We start from the raw sequence: 22,510 nt of genomic DNA on the forward strand, positions 1-22,510 counted from the left end.
GACATCATCAGGACGGTATATTAAACCGACGATGTGACCTTCTCGTCCTTTTCCCGCTCCCCAACCAAGCCAGCCCCCGAGCTCGGATACACCCAATTAGCCACACCAGCCACACCTGAAGTATTCACTCACCATGGCCCCAATTCAGATCCTGAAACTTCAAAACACCTTCAAGCCTGGAGGCAAGGTGTTTGAGGTGGAACGCGCGGCAGCTGAGCATTCCGGCCTTGTCCAGATGCTGCTCCAAGACTTCGACGACAGCGACCTGGAAGCGATCATTCCCATCTCGGTCGACGTCAGCGACAAGGGCCTGGCCAAGGTCTTCGAGTGGATGACCCACTCGAAGGACCTTCCCAAGACCACCGACGACGGCTCCGTGCGCGGCCCGGACGACAGCGCGGTCAACTGGAAGCCTCTGACCTTCTCAGACTGGGATAAGAAGTTCTTTGACGCGCTCGACTCGGAAGCTCTCTATGAGATCCTGATCGCCGCCAACTACCTCGATATCAAGCCGCTGTATGAGCTGGGCTGCCAGTTCGTCGCCAACATGATCCGCGGCAAGACCACCGAGCAGATCCGTGAGATTCTCAACATCACGAGCGACTTCAACCCGGAAGAGGAGTTGCGCATTCGCGAACAGAAGGCGTTGGTTAAGGACGAGTCAGAGACGGCCGAGAAGAACTAAGTTGTGTAGTGGGTAGCTCCTCGCTTAGGCGATTTTTTTTTTTTTTTTTTTTTTTTTTTGGCCAAAAAGAAAAAAAAAAATCAAAAGGTAAACCACCTCAGGTAAGTCAAGCAATCTAAAGTACATTCTTTGAGCAATCCAATCAGGAAGAAATTGTCCTTTTACGTCCATATTCTTCTATGCATATACTCTCCCCATGTAGGTATGCTGTGAACAGCGGTCGCTCTATCACGACGGCTTCAAGTGAAGCTGGCCCATAAGTGTAATGCAGCGCTGATGCCTAATCATCTCGAACTGCTTGAAATGCTTAGTTCAACGGATGAGCATCGTTTAAGGGCTGACCGCACACGTTTTGGGCCAGAGCAATGGCATGAGTGTCCAGTACTGAGACTTCCGCCCCGGGGGTGGGTCGAGGCCGGTGAGGTCACGGCAGCTCTCATTATCTCCACTGTCGACCCCGCTGCGCAACCTAAGCGAATCCCCTTGTGGTGTAGTTGGCTATCACGTTCGGCTGTAAATGCGTTTATTGATACCGAAAGGTCACCGGCTCGATTCCGGTCGAGGGGACTCTCTTTTTCAGTTATTTTTTGCTTGATTGTTTTTGCCACTTCCTTCCTTGCCCTGAAAATGGTGCAGGTTTCAGCACTGCTTGGTCGTCGCAAAGTCTGCCTGGGAATGGATGACCCGCAATGGCGGGGTTCTCAACCTCAGCTGCAGCCCTGGCCATCCCGCTGGAATCTCGCCGACATTACAAATCGTATTCCCCAAATACCAGGCATGGAACGCTAATCTATCAAAGGTATCTCCTGTCTCTCAAACACCTCGCTTCTCCTTCGCCTCGTCGTACACCGAAGGCCGGGACCACTTGGAGCCGGCGCGGATCCGCTTCCCGTAGACGAAAAAGACGTACGGAACGGGAATCAAGAGCGTGGCAAAGGCCGCGGGAATCGACGACCCCGGGCCAACGCCGAGATTGTGGAACATCGGCCCAACCACCAGGGGGAAGGCGCATGCGAAGCACGACCTCAAGAAGGTGTTGGCGGCCACGGCCGAGGCAGCATACTTGGTGAAGGTGTCCACGAGGTAGTTCAGGGCGGCCTGGAAGATGGTGAAGAAGCCCGTGCCGAGCATCACCAGGCCGATGCACGGAGCGATCCAGTGGATGTCCGGTCTGGCAGTCCAGCCGGTGAGGAACTGGCCGCCCGCAAACAGCACCGACCCGAGCATCATGGGCGGCAGGCGGCGCTCGGGAACAGCCCTGTTCCCGGCCGCGTGGTACGCCTTGTTGTAGAGCAGCTGGTTGTACACGTTCACCGAGCAGCCGAGGATGGCGCCGATCAGGATGCACAGGAAGGGCAGGGTGGCCACCAGCGGCGACCAGCCGCGGACCTCGTTGAAGATGATGGGGATCGAGCCGAGCTGCATGTACAGGATGCCGTAGCAGAAGCTGGCGTACGTGGCCACGAGAAAGCAGATGGGCGTGCACAGCAGCTGGACGGGCCGCACGAGGAACTTCCGGGCGAGCTCGGCGACGCTGACGTCCCACTCCTCGAACTTGGCGTGCAGCGCCCAGTTGCCGCTCTGGATGCGCAGCCGGCGGGCCTTGTAGACCAGCAGCTTCGGCGGGTACGACTCGTCGATGAAGATGACCCCCAGCGTGAGGAAGAAGAACTGCAGGATGCCGGCGAGGTACAAGGTCCAGCGCCAGCCCAGATCCGGCCGGACCACCACCGCAGCAGACACAATCGGGCCTTGGGCACAGTCAGCCAGTGCCGCGAAGGGGAAAAAAGGGGACAAAAAAAAAGAAGAGACAAAAAAAGGAAAAAAAGAAAACCAGGGCACCCACCTATCACCGGCCCGCCCACCACGGCCATCGCATAACCCGCCATGGCAATGCCCCTCTGGGCCGGCCCAAACAAATCCCCCAGCACGCCGCCGGTATTCGTCACCGGGGCGCTCGCAAAAAACGCGCCCCAAAACCTGGTCAACATGAGCGTCTGAAAATCCTTAGCCGTCGCGCTGCCAAAGCTAAAACACCCGGCCACGAACATGGGCGCGAACACAGCGACCCGCCGCCCGTACACCTCGCTGAGCGGCGCCCACAGCAGCGGGCCGATGCCGAACCCGACGAGAAACAGACTCGTACCGAGCACAGCGGTCTGCGAGCCGACGCCGAACTCGGCCGCGATCTGCGCGGTGCCGGCCGAGTAGCACGACGAGGCCCAGGTGGCGGTCATGGTGACCAGGCCGTAGAGCAGGGTGGTGGCGACCTTCTTGCGGCGCGGCCAGTTGAGCGGGCGGTAGGGGTCGGCGGCGCCGTCGAAGTCGACGAGCACGTCGGCCGACGTGGGCACGTGCGAGAGCGGGTGCGTGAAGTGCGGCGGCGCGCCGGCGCCCGTCGGCCGCGAGCGCAGCCGCGAGAGCACGGCCGTCGAGCGCCGCGAGAGCGTGCGCGCCAGGTTGTTGGCGGAGCTGGTCGGGGCGGAGGAGGGGGTGGTGGTGGTGTCTTCTGCTGTGGGGGTTACGGAGGAGTCTGCGGCCGCGGCGCCGGCGGTGGGAGGTTCATCGGCGGCAGCGCGGGTGCGGGAGAGGGACTTGCGCATCTCGAGGCGCGTGGGCCGGTGACCATCGTACTCGCCTTCAGGGTCGAAGGCGTCGTCGGCGTCGTCATCGTCGTCGACATCAGTGGGGATGTCCTTTTCGTAAGCGAGGTCGGACGGTTCGCGATGGGACGAACCGTCCTCGGCCCGCTGCGGGTCCAAGGGCCGGTGTGAGTCTGCCATTCCGTGAGTGGCTCATGGCGAGAAGTCGTTGGGACCGTCTTGCACTACGGGTCGCGGGGCAGGCTAGATATATGAAGAATTGGGCTGCAGGGTGGAGAAAAATGCGTTCCATCTTCGCTGCAAGCTACGACGTCATTGCTCCTCGGCGAACATCGGAGACACGAAGGCGAGGACTGGCACCGCCTGACAGCGGCTTCACCGGCGCCGCAATCACCGCTGATGCGCTCAAAATCCTAAAACATAAGCTTGGCAAGATTTTTCGCCGGCCAATTAAGTGGACATCCGAGACGCTGCGCCAGCCAATTAGGTGGGCTTCCGAAAACTCTGTGCCCTTGGTTCCTTATCGCGGCTCGGGGGTGAGACTGCCGAGCGCGAGCGGTGTGCCGGTGTGGGGCCGCACCGTGCCTCTCGAGCCGAAGCGGATCGGTGTCGCCAAGCCCGGTTCCTCCCCGCCGGTCCTCGGCGCTTGTCCGCTGTCTTGGCAGCAAGTGACGGTGTGCGGATTACGGAATACACGATGCTGATCCCGCGTCGAGACCAAGTGGTTTCGTTGTGAAAGCGTCCAACAATTGCCACGAAGGTCTCTTGAAGCCGTGAACCTTAATGGCTTGCTCTGTGTGGAATTTGCGGTCAACACGAACTCAGTTATCTCCTTTTTATTTCCGGATGAATCGGAGGAGCGCCGCGGCCGCTCTCCGCGAAGAATTCTCGACATGCACGCACGCCTTTTCGCCCCCTCTGAGTGTGCTGATACCACCTCCGAGTCTCACTCGCCGATGGCTCATTACGCTGAGCGTTTTGGGCAACCCGCCAATGCGGAAACAGGAACCACAACACCAAGGCGAGTAGGCGGCACACTCCATACAACTGCAGCATTGTCGCCTTCGAGCTGAAGGAGGTGGGCCACCCAGCGGCACCGGGTTTAACCAACGGACACCGGTGGTGGTCATGCCGGCCATGGCTATCCATCGCCACGCCAGAGAGGCAAGGCGAAGGAGCAGAAATTCGCTTTCGAATGACCGAGTCTTCCTGCCCCTGCGTGGTTAGCTGTGGTGTTTTTCGAACACTCGCATGGGTGCGGCCGAGGGGTCGCTGTCGGTGCTGCATCCCACAAATCTGACGGCGCCGGCAACCCAGGGCAGTATTCCAAACGCGCCGAGTGGGGCTTTTAGAGGGTCTTTGCAGTGTTACGGAGTACTAGGTACGGTATTGTACGGATTACAGTACAGTACATCGCCCCTCCAGTTGCACTGAATGGTTGCAGTGACATTTTCTGCTCCGACCCCGGGCCTCGACCTCCGGACGGCACCGGCCGCCATGAAGCCTTCCGAGAGCAGCCGCTTCGCGGCGCTGCTCGCGTGGTCGGAGCAACACGGAGCACAGCTGCATCCGGCTTTGGAGGTCTACCATGACGACGTAACTAAATTTTCACTCCGCGTCCGGCCGTCGCTCGAAAATGGCCTCGAGCCGGGCTTCCGGGCTGTTGCGTGCCCCCTGTCTACCACGCTGTCGTATCTCAATGCCCTGGTCGACGGCCCCGTCCGTCTCGCCTCCAGCCCTTCGGGACGTACCCCGGGAACACCGGCCTTTCCTGCCCAATTCATGGAGTCGCTACCGCCTCACGTCATCGGCCGTTTCTTCCTGATCAAAGAGTACCTCAAGGGCAGGGACTCGTTCTGGGCGCCCTACATCGCGACCCTGCCGCAGCCCGAGCATGTCAGCGCCTGGGCCTTGCCGGCATTCTGGCCGGAAGAGGACATTGCCTACCTGGCTGGCACCAACGCCCACGTCGCCATCGCCGAGATCCAGGCCAACGTCAAGTCGGAGTTCAAGCAGGCGCGGAAGGCCCTCAAGGCGGCCGGCTTCCCGGCCTGGCAGGACTACACGCAGATGCTGTACAAGTGGGCCTTCTGCATCTTCACCAGCCGCAGCTTCCGCCCGTCCCTGGTCCTCTCCGAGCCGGCCAAGCAGCAGATGGCCGAGCTCCTGCCGCCGGGCTGCCAGCTCGACGACTTCTCCATCTTGCAGCCCCTGTTCGACATCGCCAACCACTCCATGACCGCCCGCTACGCCTGGGACGTCGCCTCGGACCCGGCCAGCTGCCAGCTCGTCTGCCACGACGCCTACCAGCCCGGCGAGCAGGTCTACAACAACTACGGCCTCAAGACCAACAGCGAGCTGCTCCTCGCCTACGGCTTCATCCTCCCGCCCACCCCGGCCCTGCACAACGACTACGTCCACCTGCGCAAGCGCGACCAGCCGGAGGAGGACGGCGACCCCTCCACGCCCGGCGACTTCCTCATCTCCCTCCGCCCCGTCACGGACCCCAGCTCGCTGGCCGTCCACCCGCGCCTCGCCTCGCACAGCGCCGCCGCCCGGGCGCCAGCCAAAGCCACCACCGCGATCTCCGCGCTGCCGCCCTTCGCGCACTGCGAGCCCGCGCTGGTCGACGACCTCGCCGCCGCGCTGGCCGCTGCGTCGGGGGAGAATCTGGCGCTGGAGCGGGAGGCGGCAGAAGAGGGACTGGTTGCGCGCGTGAAGGAGATGCTGGCGGGCAAGCTGTGGTTTGACTATCACCGGCTGAAGGCGGTGGAGGAGGGCGGGGATGGCGGTGAGTATGGGGATGGGGATGGGGATGGGGATGGGGAAGCGCTGCCGCCGCCGGGGAATCGGAATCAGCGCCTGGCGGTCGAGTACCGGCAGCGGTGTAAGAGCGTGTTGCATGCCGCGCTGGAGGCATTGATGGGGGAGGGTGAGAGATAGGGAGGTCAGTGGGCCGGGCCAGCGCGTATGCTTGGGATGCAGACAGCAGAAGCTGGGCTGGGTTTTTGGGGTTGCAAACCCACTTTATTCCGCAGTTCTGGCCTGTCACGTCTCGCGGCAGGCGACGGACGAAGTCGGCTTGTGCAAGTACCACGGCGGTGATAACAGCATCACTGCGCCTTGGGGCGCTCCCTGTTCCGCATTCCCTTGGCTGCGAGATACGATTCGGAGCATTCGCCCCGTGTCTTCATCCACAGAGAGATGTGCACTTCGTCGAAGCCACGAAATAGACCAATCGTGCGAAGGAAGCCGGTGCGGGGATGCAGGAAAGGGTCAGCAGGGTGCTCGTTAGGCGACGGCGGGTTAATTCTGGCCATCTGATTTCTGGTGTCCTTTCTTTTACAGCCGTTGAAGGACATCGACCTTTTGATATGTCCACCACCAACCTCATCAACCGACCTGCATAAGAGAGGTCTCTCGGCACTCGGACCAGCCAGGAGCCGCGGCAGCCTCTTTCAAATAAGCATGACCTGTCGTTGCTCGGTTTCCGGGACCGGGTCGGTCCCGAGTTGTCGGCTCCGGGCGCTGGTTGGATGCAGAAACCACATCTGCTGTATGCCGATTATGTGCCCGGCTAATCAATGATCGCAGGAGCCGGGTCGTTGGTACTATCCTGCAAACAAGCCCGGTTCATCAAAGGGGCCGAGTCTTTGTCTTCCCCGCAAATTGGCCCCCGGACAGCCTGCTTTGGTCTCCCAATGTCGCACAAGCAGACCTCATCATTACCGGATAGGCACGGTAGCATCTTCGAGCTGTGCCGGTAATATGACATTGCATCGGGGTCGCCACCTGTCCGCCGCCGCCGGACACCTGGGGACGTCCGCCGGAAGGCTTCATTATACCATCCGGCGAAGACATATTTGCAAGCCACTCCCTGCCTCCGGACTGGGAACCCAATCCACTCATCAACCAACCCACCCAAGCACCCATCAACCCACAACCAACACTCCCCCTGACCAGATCCAATCCACCTACCTACTTACCCCGTCAGCACCAACGCACCCCGCCATGTCCACCCCCACCGGCACCCCCTCCGCCCCCCTCCCCTTGATCCTCATCCTCTGCACCTCGTCCACAGCACCAGGCCACGTCCTCCCGCTCTGCGCCATCGCACGCCACCTCGTCGCGCGGGGGTACGCCGTGACCTTCGTGGGGGGCGCGCACCACCGGGCGCTGATCGAGGCGGCCGGCGCGACCTTCTTCCCCGTCGACGGGTCGCTGACGCCCGAGCACGGCCCGCTGCTGCCGCGCTGGGCGGCCGCGCGCGCGCGCATCCCCGAGGGCTGGCCGCGCATGGCGCACGACTTCGCCACCTTCTTCGTCGGCCAGATCGAGGGCCAGGTGCGCAGCACGCAGGCCGCGCTGGAGGCTGTGCGCCGGCAGGCGCGGCCTGCTGGCAGGGAGGTGCTGGTTGTCTGCGAGACTATGTGGTTTGGGTATTTGCCGTGGAAGTGGGGGAAGAAGGACAGGCCGGAGGGGTGGGCGGAAGGGGAAAGCATGCCCAGGAGTCTGGGCGTGAACGTGACGCCGCTGATGCTGGATGGGGTAGGGATGCCGCCGTTTCCGCTCGGGCTGACGCCCGTGGGTGACGGGGGTGGTGGGGGGCCGCTGGCGGCGGCGGCGGTCAGGGAGCGGGACGCGCTGCTGAGGGAATGGCTGTACAAGTACGTCGCGAAGGAGGCGTACGATGCGTTCAGGGAGAAGATGAAGGCGTGCGGCGGGACCGAGGTGCCGGACGAGTGGATGGTCAACCTGAGCGTGACGGCGCACGACACCACACTGCAGCTGTGCCATCCGCTGCTGGAGTACCCGCGCGCGGACCTGCCGGAGCACGTCAAGTTTGCGGGCTGCCTGCCGCCCAGCAAGACGGTGCCGCCGGGGTTCGTGTTTCCGGCCTGGTGGGAGCGGGACGTGGTGGGCAATGCGCGGCTGGCCGCGGACGATCCGGCCAGGCGCAGCGTCGTGGTCGTCTCGCAGGGCACGCTGGTGAGGGACTACAGCATGCTGCTGGCGCCGACGATCAGGGCGCTGGCTGGCAGGAAGGACGTGCTGCTCATCGCGCTGCTGGGGAGGCAGGGCGCTGAGGTCCCGCCGGGGATTCTGCCGTCGCCCGAGGAGAGCGTCGATGTCGGAAACGTCCGCATCGCCGACTTCATCCCGTACGACTCGGTGCTTACATACGCCGATGTCATGGTCTTCAATGCTGGCTACGGCGGGTTTATGCACTGTGTCGTCAACGGCGTGCCCGTTGTGGCGGCAGGCATCACCGAGGACAAGGCCGAGGTCTCTGCGCGCGTGGAGTGGACCGGGGTCGGCATCAACCTCCGCACCGGACGACCGTCCATTTCCGCTGTGGCCGCTGCTGTTGATGAGATCCTGCGAAACGACAAGTACCGGGCCCGGGCCAGGGAACTGGCAGTCGAGGTGGCCAAGGGGAATCCCCTGGAGGTGGTCGAGAGGGAGCTGCGTGCGCTCACTCAGGGGTAGGGTGGTTTGTCGAAGTCCCCGGAATGGACGGGTGAACAAAGCAGAAGACGTGGGATGTGATACGAGTATTCAGGAAATCTCGCGGACCGCAGCCATGTCACCGCAGAATATATTCCAGGTCGATGAATGTACAGATATGCAATGTGCAGGAGACATATGTACAGCGAAGCCAGAACGCTCTATACGCGTCCCTGGCAAGCAGAAGTGGTTTCGCCGAGCCACATGAACTGTGATGCACCCGTGCTTCACGAGCAAGTGGTCTGGCCATTGGGCGTGAAGTTTCCCGGTTGGTACATGCCACCAGCGTCGCCGAGGCACTCGGCTAACGGCGTTGTCAGCACCTTCTCTCTCCCTCGATATCAGTGGTCGTCAGTCAGTATCAACTTACCAACAGTGACCAGCTTTAGGTTGTTCTGCTTGGCCCAGTTGATCAGCCAGGGCGTGAGCTCGTGGACGGTCGTGTTGTAGACCTCGTGCATGAGCGGGATGTGGCCGTTGCCGCCGGGCCCCGCCTGGGTGAACAGGGCCTCGCTCTGGGCCGGCGTGTTATGGTTCCAGTCGCCCGTGTCGATGTCGTCGGTGATGACCTTGTAGCCCATCGCCTTCAGCGTCGGCAGCACCGCGCCGCTCGTGTCGAGGTACGGCGGCCGCATGTACGCCGGCTTCTTGCCGATCAGGTTGACGAGCGCGTCCTCGACCTTGGTCATCTCGGTGCGGATCTGCGACTCGCTCAGCTGGCCCAGGTAGGGGTGCGTCCTGCGCTTGCGGGGTGAGCGGGGCGTGCTTTGCTAAGGGGGTCCCCTGAGATTGGAATGCCTCACCATGTGTGCGACGCGATCTGGTGGCCCGAGGCATACGCCTTCTTGACGGCCGCGGCTTGGTTGTAGATGCACCCGTAGAGCGTGCCGGTCCAGAAGAAGGTGCCCTTGGCGCCGGCCTGGTCGAGGATGTCCACCAGCTGCGACGTGTACTGGTACGGGCCGTCGTCGTACGCGAGCGCCAGCATCCCCGGGTTGCTGCACTTCTGGATGACCACTCCGGGTGTCGCGGCGGCCGCCGCGCCAGAAGCCAGCAACAGGCCGGCAAGGACAGTTTCCGCGAGCATCGTGTCGCCGGTGTCTCTGGTTCTCGGCTGGAGCTGAGGCTTGGATGAGCGCACATGTCATCCAGCAGAGTGCTCCACAATGGCCATCTATATATCCAGGCAGCCGAGGACATCGGCAGTCCCGTCGAGCCCGGAACTCAAAACTCCTTTCGTCTCGTTCCCCGGGGCTTCTGTGGGGCAATGTGGCATCGGTCCGGGGCAAAAGGAGCGGAACACCAGGCCCCGGCCGCGGCGCCGCCCGTTGTTCCCCGACGGACACCGTTGATATTTGCACATGAATCTACGGAGTACATACGCAGCAGTGTAGGGTCTCCGGGGTCGAGGTTGCATGAATGTGGGACCCAGGGTTGCCCTTGAGGAAGACGCTGACGTGTTCTACACTGGAATCATGCAATTAACCAAGCAACCGGTGCCGCATTTAGCCGTCTGGGCAGCGCCCAAGCGTGGTCGCGGAGACTGGCACCAAGATTAGTGCAATGCATGCGTCAACGGGACAAGCCAGCTGGGCACGGTGGCCGGGCGAAGGGATTCGGAAAAAAAATATGAAGTTAAGGGCACCGAGTGGACTATCCTGTGAGGAAGGGGGACAATGATTAAGGAACGGAGGGAAGAGAGTAGGGGCTATCTGCGACAGCGGGATACCTGTTGCTCGGCGAAGCGGACGCCTCCTCAAAGTGTAAATACACAAAACGAGATAGATACTGCGTGAGCTTAGGCATATGGTGGGACTCCCAGCAATGGCAGGCGGCTGCGGCGTGACGGAGACGTCGTGTAGTAATATATCCACCGCGCTCATGCCGTGGGTCTCCCTTTCTGTAACAAACCACCCATTTTCTTACCCGGAACTCCCTGACCTGCGGCATCATTATCCGCGTAATAACGGTCCAGCGCCCACAGTTCATTATCGACCTCATTCCCAGCGGGTCCGACAGCCTCTATTGCCGCACCTCCTCTACCAGAATCCTCTCCTGGTTGAGCTCGAACTTCTTCTGCAGCAGCTCGCCCAGGCTCTGCACGATGGCGTCGGCCGTGTTCGTCTTGAGGATGTCCTTGTGCGAGCCGCAGCCGGGGTAGTGCCGGGTGAATTCGCCCCGGCAATCGTCGATGATTGTCTCGCTAAAATCGATCTCCCCGGGGCACCCATTCGCCTCGTTGCACGGGATTTCCTGTGGCAGGAGCGACTTAGGTTAGCGGTGAGTGGCGTGCAAGCTATTGGAAGAAAACTGCACGGGTCGAAGCTAAGCACCTACAACAGCGTTGTTGCCGGTTGGCTTGATATCGATGCGGATGTACTCCGAATAGGCGCGCTGCTCGTGGCTCCAATTCTGCCTCCACTCTCCGCACCCGGGGTTCCTCTTCTCGGATGTACAGTCGATCCAGGCGTCCAGCATCTCGAAGGTGTAGGGGAGGTTTTGGAGGACGATATCGCCGGTGTTGAGCACCTCCTTTCCCTTGCTGTCGGCGCTGCTGTGGTCCTTGCCGTCAACGACCGGCTTGGTGTCGACGGGCATCGCGATCGACGTGTCCGGCGAGATATTCCACCGGTTAAACAGAAACCCCATGGGCACTTCGAGGGGTTCGATCATGGCGTCGGCGTTGATGAAGACGACGAACTTGTACTGGCGCAGCAAGCCCCGGCGGCTCAGAATAACTGGAATGGTTCACATGGGAATGGTCAACAAGCCGGAATCCCTCCCTTTTACCGCCTCCCGGGCCATCTTGGTGGCGTTGTTGAACACCTCATTCTCCCCGTTCGGGCTCCTCATGTCGATGTCGACGATCAAGATGTCGCGCCCCAAGGGCTTCTGCCAATGCTGGTGGCCGCCATTGTCAACTGGTTGCCCCGCTGGCCGGCGTAGCTCTGGGCTGTGTCGGGGAGCTTGATGGGCTCATGCATGTACAAGGTCGCCAAAAGGGTTTGCCGGCGCGGGATTGTTGAAGTAGACGTGCGACGCGGCGCTTTGGTTGGACGAACCCAGGGAGCCACTGAACGTAAAATGGGAAAGCGTCAAATTACCACAACAGCGACGCCAAAAAGAACGATGCGCTTCATGAGTCAAGAGAGTGCCATCTTCAGGTTGGAGGCTCGAATCGAACGAGAGGAAGGCGGTGCAGGAGAAGAACGCCCGAAAACAGCTTCTTCGTGAAGGTCAAATCTGGAATCCTGCAGGTATGTTTTGCAGTGGGATTGCGTCACACCAGCTCCCACGACGGCGCCTCCACAGTAATGTACAGAATACAGGACTAGCGTTACGATGGTCGTCGTTAAAGAGGTCCCGCCAAGACTAATTTCGGATTTTACCGCGTACAAGGAATTACAAATCGCCAAGGGGTGAGCAGGCCACGACGACTTCGAGCAACAACAACAACAACAATCGCAAAGACTCGTCGCAACAACTCTACGAAAACTCAACCAAATCGAAAAAAAAGAAAACGAGGATAACCCGCACCCTAACTATAACCCGTATCCTAACCTTAACCTAAACCCTAACCAGCGGGGGGCTGGCGCCGCCCCCTATACCCTCGGCGAACTAACCCTTAGCGATAGAGCAAACGCCTTGGCGATCGGGGTTGCGTAAAAACGTTGTAAAAACATAGCCGACAATTGGCCGAAATTAGTCTTGGCGGGACCTCTTTAACGTCTACCGTTACGATGCTTAGGTAATTATCCGAAGGTGGTTAAGTCATGTCGATTCGCCAATCCTGCTGCCCCTGAGCAGGGCACGGTGGCAAAGCCGCCCGCCGCACGAGCTGCGGCCATATCGCGGAACTCGGGCTGCGCCACCAGCGGCCGGGAAGGAACATACTTCAACCGGGACGGTGGTTACCCATGTTTTTGTGTCCACCATGTGATTCCCGACCCCTCGTCCGGCCGTCAGTCGGCAGAGGGTTCGCCATGCGAATCGATCTTTGTGAACTCATATGCTGAAAAGTTTCAGCAGTTTCACCCCAAGACAGCGAGCGGCCTCGTGGCGCAACGGTAGCGCGTTCGACTCCAGATCGAAAGGTTATCCGTTCAAATCGGGTCGGGGTCAGGCGAGTTAATTTTTGCCGAATTGTTGACGGGAATTTTTGCACCACCACCCAGACTCCGCCTCTCCTGCGTTTGTCAATGAAGCTTTGTGTCCTCTTGCCGCTGTTTATGAGAGTTGTTCGTGGCATTACATTTCCCAGATACCCCGAGGGAACAATGCTGGTTTCCTCATCCTCTACACACCCGGCCCGGGACATCAAGCAAGTCAGCGGCCACGTTACTAGGACACCGTTTCACAAGGGCACATCGCTAATGCGTGAACTACAAGCAACGACCAGCGTGTTGCTGTACAGCCCTTGAAGTCTACGCAAACGATGGCACCAGTTAGCACTGTACATCTCCTGCTAAGAATGCTGTTCTGACCGTCTCCATCGCGAATTCCGAGTGGCGTGTTCAGATGCAGAGTCCTAGGAAAGAACAGCAGCAATCGAAGCAGCGCCCCCAGTAGACTGGTGTGCTGTATCGATCTTCGTGAGGATCAAATGCGTGCTTGAAGCAGAACCGACTTCAAGGGTAGACTGAGCCGGACACCGCCCAGCCCTCGCCGGTTATCAGCCTTCCCCTTTACTCTTCTCTACTCAACTGAGGCCGAGTTGACTGTTTGTTGTGGCTGCTCTGCTTACCGGGATGGCCAAAGGAGGCTCAATGACAGAGAAAACGACGGAGGCCTAGGCTGGGGAGCAGCTCCCAGGCGGCTTGCCGTCCAGCTACTGCTCCGTACCCCTTTGACGACATCCGTAAAGAAAGCTTGAAGCCATGCATGTCTATGCAGAAACCGTAGGGCCGAGTTGTCTGCCACACGCCAACAAATACCCGACTTCAAGTTGATTTGCTAGGTAAAGCACAAGCCGGAAACTACAACGTCCTACCTAAGCACGGCTACAAGCATTTGTGCGATGCATTTCGGTGGATCACTTTCCATCTAGCTTTGTTCGTACTGTAGCAGTACGTGCAACCCTGGGAGAGTTTCCGCCCTAGAATGAGGACGTGTGAGTATTTTGGCTTCTGGATACAGCGACGATGACCGAGGGGGAGGCTGAACAGAATGATATGGCCCCTTGTTCGCATCCCGCTGCAAGCACCGATCCCCATATCCCAGAGTTGGGAAGCCCTCGACTACATTCCCACTGGACTTCTGGGTAAACTGGTTTCTTACTTGTCTATAGAGAGTAGCCTCCAGAGTATGAAGGCTTTCTTCCGAGGAAAAGGTTGACACGCTCAGGGATTTTGGCCACGGCTGATGCGATGGGACTTCACCTCATGCTCCGCTGTTCTGCTTCCGTCCGCTCACGGTTAGCTGTTTGAACGTACGAAGAGCATTGATAGTAAAGCGTGCTCTCACTCTCCACGTTCTCACGTCATCTGGCTTCCCGCATTTAGCCCTAGGCGCGTCCACCCTCACTCCAACAAGCACTCTTATTCTTCCGCATCTTCGCATTCTTCCGTATCAGGGGGCTAGTGGCGTAACAGGCCAGCTATGACGCCGCCGACGAAACCCAATGGGCGAGAACTGTTGTATGTACAGGCAGTACAGGGTGCCTTCTCTCTCTCCCGTAGATCGATCCTACTCAGCATGCATAGACATGGTGAAGGTCTGCGGCAGGGCCTGCGCCGGGCGTGAAGCCTCGAGCAACAACTTTATTGTGATCACCAAATCCTTGATAAGTCACGATTGGGCCAGTCCAGGTCCGTCCCACCCCTGGAGTCCTCTCGTCCAGCGAGACTGTGGTGACATTCCTTATCGAAGATCGTCGAGCATCGAGAGCCCGTCTCGAGCCCCAGCCAGCCATAAAACAAGCAACCAGGATTCGATCCTCCGCCGAGCAAATGGGCGCCGACGAAGAGCTCACCGCTTTCACGCAAGCAAGCATGTATTCCGTATTGGATCCCAATTGACGGAAGACACTCCCAGAAATGAGGACCCCCAAAGCATCAACTTCGACGCTCCTGGCGCCGAATCCAGCGGCCTCCCCGAGTCCTGCCCCATTCCGGCCAACCGGGCCAGCCTCAATAGGCAAACCAACCATTTAGTTACTCCGTAACAAGTTAGTAAACGCTAGTTAAGCAACGTTTATCAGCACTTTATCTGTGCAATTCCCGATAGCTCCTGATACACATTCACCGAACCTTACCACAGTCGGCAACTCCGGGCGCCCTCGTGCGCAAATCGCGAGCCCTCACAGGTCGGAGGCCCCAGCTATCGAGCCAGCTTGTGCAACCCAGCCCGCCAGCCATCCAGTAGCATCACATTCCTCCGCTCCCCGACCCCGCTCAGCGACGCCGAAGCGGCGGGCGCGCCCGCGGCGTTGGCCCGAGGGAACCGACCGCTTGGGCTTCCTCAGCAAGGGGGCGGCCCACAAAAGACCAAAAACGTGCTGCTCCGGGACGTGGCTGTTTCGGGCCCGACGCGGCGGTTTGGCGAGACCGTAGCTAGTGTACGCTAACTTACTTTGTAGTGTGCATACAATACAATGCTTGTTTGTTTGTTAGTTTGGTTCTTCTCCCCACTTTTTGACAGGGGGCTACAGCCAACCAAAGCCGGCCTTTTGACCCGCCTGTTCCGTTCTCTGGCCTCATCACTCTCCAGACTCCAAGTTCAAATGAGGCACGTTCGCGTATAGTGAAGCAGTAGATTGAACGCAGTTCTCCTATCTAGCTAACTGGCCAGGCACCGAAGGAAGCTGCATTGCGGGCAGAGGCCGCAGTGCCCACTGACTTTCTATTGCGGCTCGTCTATTCTATGCCAAGACGGCTAGGAAGGTACATGATAGCTCGAGGGAATTAGAATGCTTGTCGTGATCCACCCTAAGTACCACGCTAACGAACAAACAAGGGTCGTGGTTATAGAGGTCCCGCCAAGACTAATTTCGGAGGTTGCCGCTTACAAGTATTTACAATCGCCACGGGGTGAGCGGGGCCGCGACGACTTAGAGCAACATCGACAATGTACAATCACGAAGACTCGCAGCAACAACTTTACTAAACCTCAACCAAATCGAAAAAAAAGAAAACGAAGTTAATCCGTACCCTAACCTTGACCCTCACCCTAACCTTAACCCGAATCCTAACCAGCGGGGGGCTAGCGCCGCCCCCCGCACCCCCGGCGAACTAACCCGTGGCTAACCCGTGGCGATAGTGCAAACCCCTTGGCGGTCTTGGCGGGGTATTGACGCTGTAAAAACATTGCCGACAATTGGCCGAAATTAGTCTTGGCGGGACCTCTATAACCTCCAGCCAAACAAGGGGGGCATTGTATGAGCTGGCTCGCGGAACTGCCCTAACTGACCTTAGTGTATTCCGTAGTATGTAGATCCCCCCTCTGCGCTGGGACCGTGATGCATCAAGGGTGGCTGTGACCTGTGACTGCCGGCGCAAGAGAGCTGTGAAGTGCGGTGCGGTGGCAGTGGGTGTAGTATGTACACAACAGAATCACCAGGGCGGGAATTGGCGTCTCGGAAATACCCCTAGCCTGAAGGCCGGCGCGAGGCCCAGGGCCGAAAAGTCTCGGCCGTCCCGGCCCGTCTCGGCAAGCCCCGGAACATGGACCATCCCAGGGACGATTCAGTGGACGTAGTGTATACCTAGTATACACTACACTACGCCGGGAGACGGGGAGTTTCTGACCGCGTCAGGTACAGGCTTCTTTTTGCTCGTCCCCTGATGGCTGTACACTCCGCTAGTGTACACTGCTGTGTACCTAGTGCACTAGGACATGATATGCCGAGCTGTTCGAGGCTAAAAGTGGATGCTAATGGTCTCCGCCCTCACGCTATGGATGCCGCGCGGTGTTTGATGTGGACCTGACGGTGCGGGCAGAGACGGCGGGAGCTGGGTTCTGCCGGGGGCGGCCGTTGTTCCCTGTTCGCCACATGCTCGGCGTCGCTGAAATTGGCGATGTGCTTGGATCGCCAGCTACTTTGGCATACACTAACGTTAGTGTATGTACACTAACGCACCCCGGAGATCCAATCAAGCTTGGCAACAGAACCTCGATGAGCAAATGCAAGTTTTTGCGAACCGGGCTCCGTGAGAAGCCCGCCACGACAACGACCGCTGGCTGGGCGAAGTCGCACATGGCTGCAGGAAAGCTTCCCAACGAGGCAACAGGCAACAGAGTTGTGGACACTAGTGTACCCTGTCACATCATGACTCGCGCGAATGTTCCCTGCTCGGCCTTATTACACAGAATATTGCTCGTCCATGACCAGATTAGTGTAGTGTACGCTAGTGTAGTGGAGTGTCCACTGAGCGCTGAGCGGGAATTCGCGCGAATACTTTGTAGGTACCTGACCTGGCAGATCCTCACGTGCGCGTTTGGCCGGGTTCTACCAGACAATTGGATAGCAGAAGGCCTCCAGATGGCCCACACACAATACACGAAGCGGCGAGCATGGAGATCCATGGAACTTTGCAATATTGATACTTACTAGTGTCAAGGACGGCCATGTCTCAGAGGCTCGGGTTTCTTCATCTGGTAAGACTGGCCGCATCCCTCGGACTGGCTTCGGGCTTGTCATGCGCGTGAGTGCCGAAAAGGCAAGAGTGTCCAGGACCAGGAGTGGAAACAAAGTCCCGCTACGCTGGCGGGTCAATGGCGGAAGAGGACCGCGGCAGTCAACACGACTCGGTAAGTAGTGTAGAGCAAGGCCGTGGTATCCGTGAACGGTACCCGGATTGGTGAAGCTTGGAAGTAGGCGAACTAGCAAACTACACTACCCGCGACTCGTAGTTCAAGATCCTCTTGCGATCCTATCTTTTCAGCGGAAAGCCGCCCACGACTGCGGTATACACCTCCAGGGCGACTCTGTAGGCAGCATGCTGGCTGCCCGCTGATGAAGTTCCTGAAAGATCGTGCGAAGTTGACCATGTCTGGGGGCGGCGTGGTGAGGGGTTGGACCGGAGCCAGCTCCGGCCCAGGACCGCGGTGCACATACGCCAACTCCGCACAATATCCGTAATACATACTGTGAGACACACTACTCAGTACGCAGCCTGCCGGCCAGCCAGTCGATTGTGAAGTTCCTGAAAGATCGTGCGAAGTTGACCAGGTCCCTGGTTATTCGGCGCGGCGTAATAAGGAGTTTGACCGGAGCCGGCTCCGGCCCAGGGCCGCGGTGCGTATACTATACGCCTACAGTATCCGTACTGTTCTCTAGTGTAGTGTACAGTACACGAGTGTAGGTAGTAGTGTACACTACGCAGCATGCTGGCTAGGCGACTGTGACGTTGTCCAGGTCCCTGGCTTCTGGGGGCGGCGTGGTGAGGGGTCGACCGGAGCTGGCTCCGGCGAACCAAAAGGCAGAGCGGCGTCTGCGCCATCAACATCAGCCGCAGACTGACCGTCGAACGCCGCGCTGGACACTCGGTACTTGGACTACACTAGTTAGTGATTAGTGTGTGTCAAAAGCGGGAAGACATCCTGTGTAGCCCCAACATGCTGGATGTTGCAGGGACAATTCCGTGCATGTGATGATCGTCAATCTTCGTGTGGATCTGGAGTCGAGCGCTGTGGTTGGGCGCTTCAGATCCGTCCCGGTCCGGAGATTGACTTATGCACGCAGCTTTGTCTCACCGATTGCCGAGCTCCTGATTGCCGGAAGGCGGAACGACGCATGACGGCTGCCCTTCAACTTGGTACTGGTTCTGTGTGAGGATATCCTTTGCGATGGGTGAGGACGGCCCACGCGACTCCCCGACGTCTCCAGGCTTCGTTAGGTAGAGGACCCATGTAGGTTGCTTGGCGAAGGAGGAAGGAGCAGAATCCAACAAGCACGGATGGATGCTCGGCTTTTCGAATGCAGCAGGCCAGAGCCTCCTTTTTCGGTTCTGCACGCTTCCCTGCACCACCCACCCACACCCGGACTGGCGGCGTCTGGGGAATTGTCTGCGGGGGAGGGCCCGGAGGCTACAATTGGTCACCGTCTCGGTTGGCGCCTGCAGCCAACAGCCGAATCCGTGCTGCCGGGGCAGTTAACTCCAAGACTCTTGCTTCACGGCTTCCCCTCTCGATATTATCATGCCATGTAATCTCAAAGGGAGGATTCCAGAACAAAGCCTCACTCACTGGCTTGAGTGCACATCGGAGAGATCACTAATTACGGAATAGGTAACGTTAGATGGTCCAACGCAGGAACGTCAACGCGTCTTGGGAACTTTGCCATTCGCAGCGATTTGCGGGGCATTGCTGCAGCGTCAAATGTGAACTCCCGTCGCGTCGACCAGAGGTGAGGCGGCGGCGACATGAATCCATGGATCCGCCCTGGCGGACACCGACCGCGAGACACTCCCCTGAACATCATCCGACTGAGCTCGGCTCTAGTGAGTTACCGAAGTAAGGTACCTAACTACAGTGTATACGAAGCCTTGGATTGCCGAAAGAGTTGCGAGAGGCCTCTCAGCTACTGGCGGAATTCCGCTCTGTCGCTCTCGGCGAAGGCCGGGAAATGATAGCGCCCGGTGGCTGATCCCCCAAGCTTTGAGGTCGACGCTTAGTGCATGTTTTGTAAGCAAGTTCGAATGCCCCTGGCCCGGGGCTTGCCGAAGCACAGAGACGGCGTTGCGTTCTGAGGGATGGCTCTGAAGAACCGGCATTTGGCGGGGAAAGGACTTCGATGTCGGAATAGATGGTGATGCGGTAAGTCAAGGCCAAGAGCACACAGTCGGCATGAGTTAGAAGTGCGGCGCGTCGAGATGGTTGCGCCTGATCTGTCCCGCACCCCGCGATTCGGTCTGGGGCCGGGGCGAAATGGTGAAAGGGATGATGGCAGGGTGAGGCCCGTCGTTCTGGAACTGGAGGCTGTTCAAAAACGGGAGTTTGCTGTTGCTGATAGTGGTTAGAATGGATCGCGGGGTCGGCCGGGCGGGCACAGCAGCGCCATTCAACCCCATGCTTTCTCCTCCAAGCCAATGTTGCCGCCGTCAATGCCTCGTCGTTCAATTTCAGCTCTGCTGTTCACGGACGGCCGATCTGGAGTTGCTGATCATCTCCTTAGGATCAGCAGACGAAGCAGGGGCCGGAGCGGGGAAAAGAAATCCGACACTCCAGGTCTTTCCCTTCTTCCCCCTCCGAGAAGAGTCCAGAGCTTCCCAATCCCTCTGCAGCAGCTTTTTTCGATGGAACCCAGGTCAAACGTGCTGTCAAGACAGCTACAGGCTGTGATGTGCTTAGTGTATGGTTACGCAGCTATTCTGTGGAGTTGCAATTCTCTTGAGCAGCACGACCGCAATTTGCATGCAGCTTTATGGATGCCCGTAGCGTCCCTGATCGAAGCTTCGAATTCGGCTTCGAAAGTGGGAACATCAAGCATGAATTTGTCTGGGCGCCGGGTAAAATGCTGTTCGGCGGGAATTGAAGGGATGTGGAATCTTCCACGTGTCGAAGCTTCCCAAACGGGACCAGCGTCCCTGATTTGGTAGCCAAGGAAAAGGTCAGCGTTACACCGGTTACCCACATCGCTCCTTCCATGCTCGACTCGACACGGCGGAGCTTCGCCCATGTGAGTCCAGGTGGTGCTGATTTGCGTGGTTTTCACCTCGCCCCGCCGACCCTCTTTTCCGCAGACTCGGCCCGACACAATAATCCGTAAATTCCTTTCTGTCAAGGTTGCGGCTCGATGGTACCGTTAGCGTGTGCCGGTTCTCGGGATCCGAAAGAATCCGAGATAATCTGAAGGGTCGGAAAGCGGCCCTTCTGCTGGCTCGTCGCAATTCGCGGCCGGATTGCCGAGCCGCGGGTCGCAAATCAGGATCAAAGCTTCTCCAGAGGGATAACGTGAGCAGGACAAGTTAATTCCGCACAGAGAGCTCGGCTCGGTGGCGTCATGGCCAAAGCCAAAAGCTTCATCGGTACTGTGTACGGATCCGTCACAGAGAGATCAGGCGATAGGGAAACCGGGAGGCCCGGAGAGCGACCCATGTCGCTGCTAGTTATCCACCGCCAAGATGTGCAACAGCGTATCGCTGCATGCGGAGCGTGCATGGAGCGGAGGATGCGATGGCAGAGTCTGGTCGATGCAACATTCTTCTTCACCGGTGCGGGTCCCAAGGGGTGCATCAACGGTCTTGCAGCGCGAAACATCCCTCTTTTGGCGATAGCCCTGCCTCTTGAACCAGGCACGACGCACGCTGACTGTCACCCCGCTCTGACAAGAGCCGCAAGTCGCCAACACGGCCCGACGGAGAAAGGGTCTTGGACGAGCGTGTTTGGGCTCGCCAGGCTGGATGAATGCAGTTCCTCGGTACGTGTAACTACCACAATATGCACCGTCAACGAGAGGCCGAATGGGCACCCCTGTTCGTCCACAAACAGCCGACACGTGCTTTGGGCCCGCGGTGCCGAGGCCGTCCCGCATCTCGCTCGCAAACCATTAATGTAGTGTAGTGTACGCTAATGTTACTGTACAGATATCCGCGCTTTGGCTTCACATGAATCGCCGATCCTTCTCGCGCGTTGGTGCGACGAGAGGCTGGGCTCCGTGGGGCCCAGCGGCCAGGGCCTGGACCGCCTGCGGCAAGTCGGGCGACCTGAGCTCCGCTGGGCTTCTGGAGCAGCATTGAAGATGGATTTCAGGGCCCAGTCCTCCGAATGTACCTAGAAAGAGGAGAAGGCAGGTGAATTGAGAGCCTCGCTATGGGCAGAGCAGCTAACCAGCAGCTGGCGCGCACTGGCGGCGTCAATCTGTTGGCGCGAGCGAGATGTTGGGCGCTGCTGGTGGCCCGATGCACAACTGCGCCCAAAACGCAGCACGCAGTAATGTAGTGCGGGCGGTGTCCTGTGGTACGGCGCATGCCAATAGTGGGTACTTCAGCCTTGGCAACAGCGCCCCCGCCGTTTTGGTCTCCGTTCGGTTTCGCTCCTGTCAAGTAGGCGCCAGCACCACCGTCTTGCTGGCGGCAAACCGGCAGGCCGGCAAATGCGCGCCTCAGACGCCTGGGACAAACCAGCGCGGCACTCACACAGTACCTTTCGCTTCCTGCTGCCTGCTTGTTGGTGTAGACCTTGCCTTTTCCGGAACTTGGGGCGATGGCATTATTTACCTATTCGAGAAAGCTCTGCCTGCACGCCTTCAGTGTAGGTACATAGTGTACCCGAGCCATTCCTGACCGGCCGAGATCAACCAACCAACCTCGCTTCCACCTCGCAAGCCTCGATTGAGGGAGGGAGCCTGGAGAACGTCTGGAAGTGCGACGCAAGTGAGATACCTTAGCAAGCTTGTACCTATGAATGTCGTCAACTGATTCAGCCGGGACACGGATAACTACCGACGACACCTGCTGTACACGGAGCACGACGCCTGGTTTCGGCATCTGTGAGACCAACTGCGGCCCAAACGGCCGAGTCACGGAGCAGGACATCTTGGGCGTCACATGGCTATGTAGAAGTCCTCGTTCTGTTGTACCACAGTACACTATACAGTAGTGTACGGGATAATTTCTTATGAATTACAATGTATAACAGAGATTCGAGATGGACCATGTCTGGAACGCTTCCTTCCATCTTCCATGATCCCTGCCGGTTCGTCTCGCACGCCCCCACCCCTGTCCATCGGTGCCCTGCTTTCTCCACCCCTACACAACGTGAACATCGTACCCCC

The 22,510-nt window shown here is 58.9% G+C and overlaps 8 protein-coding genes and 2 non-coding genes across 10 annotated transcripts; 6 read left to right on the top strand and 4 right to left on the bottom strand.

Annotated features, from left to right (window-relative positions):
• Positions 1-133: 133 nt before the first annotated feature.
• On the top strand, positions 134-685 carry THITE_2130140 (uncharacterized protein; the record flags this gene model as incomplete). Its single annotated transcript, XM_003654677.1, has 1 exon — positions 134-685. The coding sequence occupies one exon, from the start codon at positions 134-136 to the stop codon at positions 683-685; it is 552 nt and encodes a 183-aa protein (XP_003654725.1).
• A 479-nt stretch (positions 686-1,164) lies between these two features.
• Positions 1,165-1,252, top strand: THITE_t92. The gene has a single exon. It is a non-coding gene; the product is annotated as a tRNA-Tyr (tRNA).
• Positions 1,253-1,486: 234 nt separating this feature from the next.
• THITE_2117891 (uncharacterized protein) lies at positions 1,487-3,669 on the bottom strand. Its single transcript, XM_003654678.1, has 2 exons — positions 2,532-3,669; positions 1,487-2,436 (listed from the first exon to the last, which is right to left on the bottom strand). Exons 1-2 carry the CDS (start codon positions 3,466-3,468, stop codon positions 1,499-1,501), a joined length of 1,875 nt encoding a protein of 624 aa, XP_003654726.1. The 5' UTR covers positions 3,469-3,669; the 3' UTR covers positions 1,487-1,498.
• Positions 3,670-4,677: 1,008 nt separating this feature from the next.
• THITE_2117893 (uncharacterized protein) lies at positions 4,678-6,316 on the top strand. The gene has a single exon (XM_003654679.1). It carries the CDS (start codon positions 4,786-4,788, stop codon positions 6,229-6,231), a length of 1,446 nt encoding a protein of 481 aa, XP_003654727.1. The 5' UTR covers positions 4,678-4,785; the 3' UTR covers positions 6,232-6,316.
• THITE_2117894 (uncharacterized protein) lies at positions 6,317-6,853 on the bottom strand. The gene has a single exon (XM_003654680.1). The coding sequence runs from the start codon at positions 6,606-6,608 to the stop codon at positions 6,402-6,404; it is 207 nt and encodes a 68-aa protein (XP_003654728.1). The 5' UTR covers positions 6,609-6,853; the 3' UTR covers positions 6,317-6,401.
• Positions 6,854-7,299: 446 nt separating this feature from the next.
• THITE_2089905 (glycosyltransferase family 1 protein) lies at positions 7,300-8,778 on the top strand (the record flags this gene model as incomplete). Its single annotated transcript, XM_003654681.1, has 1 exon — positions 7,300-8,778. The coding sequence occupies one exon, from the start codon at positions 7,300-7,302 to the stop codon at positions 8,776-8,778; it is 1,479 nt and encodes a 492-aa protein (XP_003654729.1).
• Positions 8,779-8,900: 122 nt separating this feature from the next.
• On the bottom strand, positions 8,901-10,092 carry THITE_2117895 (carbohydrate esterase family 4 protein). The gene is made up of 3 exons (XM_003654682.1): positions 9,600-10,092; positions 9,167-9,534; positions 8,901-9,100 (listed from the first exon to the last, which is right to left on the bottom strand). The coding sequence occupies exons 1-3, from the start codon at positions 9,881-9,883 to the stop codon at positions 9,024-9,026; spliced, it is 729 nt and encodes a 242-aa protein (XP_003654730.1). The 5' UTR covers positions 9,884-10,092; the 3' UTR covers positions 8,901-9,023.
• A 408-nt stretch (positions 10,093-10,500) lies between these two features.
• THITE_2096274 (uncharacterized protein) lies at positions 10,501-19,805 on the bottom strand (the record flags this gene model as incomplete). Its single annotated transcript, XM_003654683.1, has 4 exons — positions 10,501-11,049; positions 11,134-11,502; positions 11,587-11,717; positions 19,634-19,805. The coding sequence occupies 4 exons, from the start codon at positions 19,803-19,805 to the stop codon at positions 10,819-10,821; spliced, it is 903 nt and encodes a 300-aa protein (XP_003654731.1). The 3' UTR covers positions 10,501-10,818.
• On the top strand, positions 12,847-12,918 carry THITE_t93. Its single transcript has one exon. It is a non-coding gene; the product is annotated as a tRNA-Trp (tRNA).
• A 932-nt stretch (positions 19,806-20,737) lies between the features above and the next one.
• On the top strand, positions 20,738-21,473 carry THITE_117357 (uncharacterized protein; the record flags this gene model as incomplete). Its single annotated transcript, XM_003654684.1, has 2 exons — positions 20,738-21,154; positions 21,321-21,473. 2 exons carry the CDS (start codon positions 20,738-20,740, stop codon positions 21,471-21,473), a joined length of 570 nt encoding a protein of 189 aa, XP_003654732.1.
• Between the last annotated feature and the right edge of the window lie 1,037 nt (positions 21,474-22,510).

This window comes from Thermothielavioides terrestris, chromosome 3 (genome assembly GCF_000226115.1).
Source record: "Thermothielavioides terrestris NRRL 8126 chromosome 3, complete sequence".
NCBI lineage: Eukaryota > Fungi > Ascomycota > Sordariomycetes > Sordariales > Chaetomiaceae > Thermothielavioides > Thermothielavioides terrestris.

Coding starts and splice junctions, on each gene's coding strand:
- THITE_2117891 (XM_003654678.1), bottom strand. CDS start 3,468: ATGGCAGACTCACACCGGCCCTTGGACCCGCAGCGGGCCGAGGACGGT. Junction 2,437..2,531: donor GGTGGGCGGGCCGGTGATAG/GTGGGTGCCCTG, acceptor ACTGTGCCCAAG/GCCCGATTGTGTCTGCTGCG.
- THITE_2117893 (XM_003654679.1), top strand. CDS start 4,786: ATGAAGCCTTCCGAGAGCAGCCGCTTCGCGGCGCTGCTCGCGTGGTCG.
- THITE_2117894 (XM_003654680.1), bottom strand. CDS start 6,608: ATGGCCAGAATTAACCCGCCGTCGCCTAACGAGCACCCTGCTGACCCT.
- THITE_2117895 (XM_003654682.1), bottom strand. CDS start 9,883: ATGCTCGCGGAAACTGTCCTTGCCGGCCTGTTGCTGGCTTCTGGCGCG. Junction 9,535..9,599: donor CAGATCGCGTCGCACACATG/GTGAGGCATTCC, acceptor CCGCAAGCGCAG/GACGCACCCCTACCTGGGCC. Junction 9,101..9,166: donor CCTAAAGCTGGTCACTGTTG/GTAAGTTGATAC, acceptor CAACGCCGTTAG/CCGAGTGCCTCGGCGACGCT.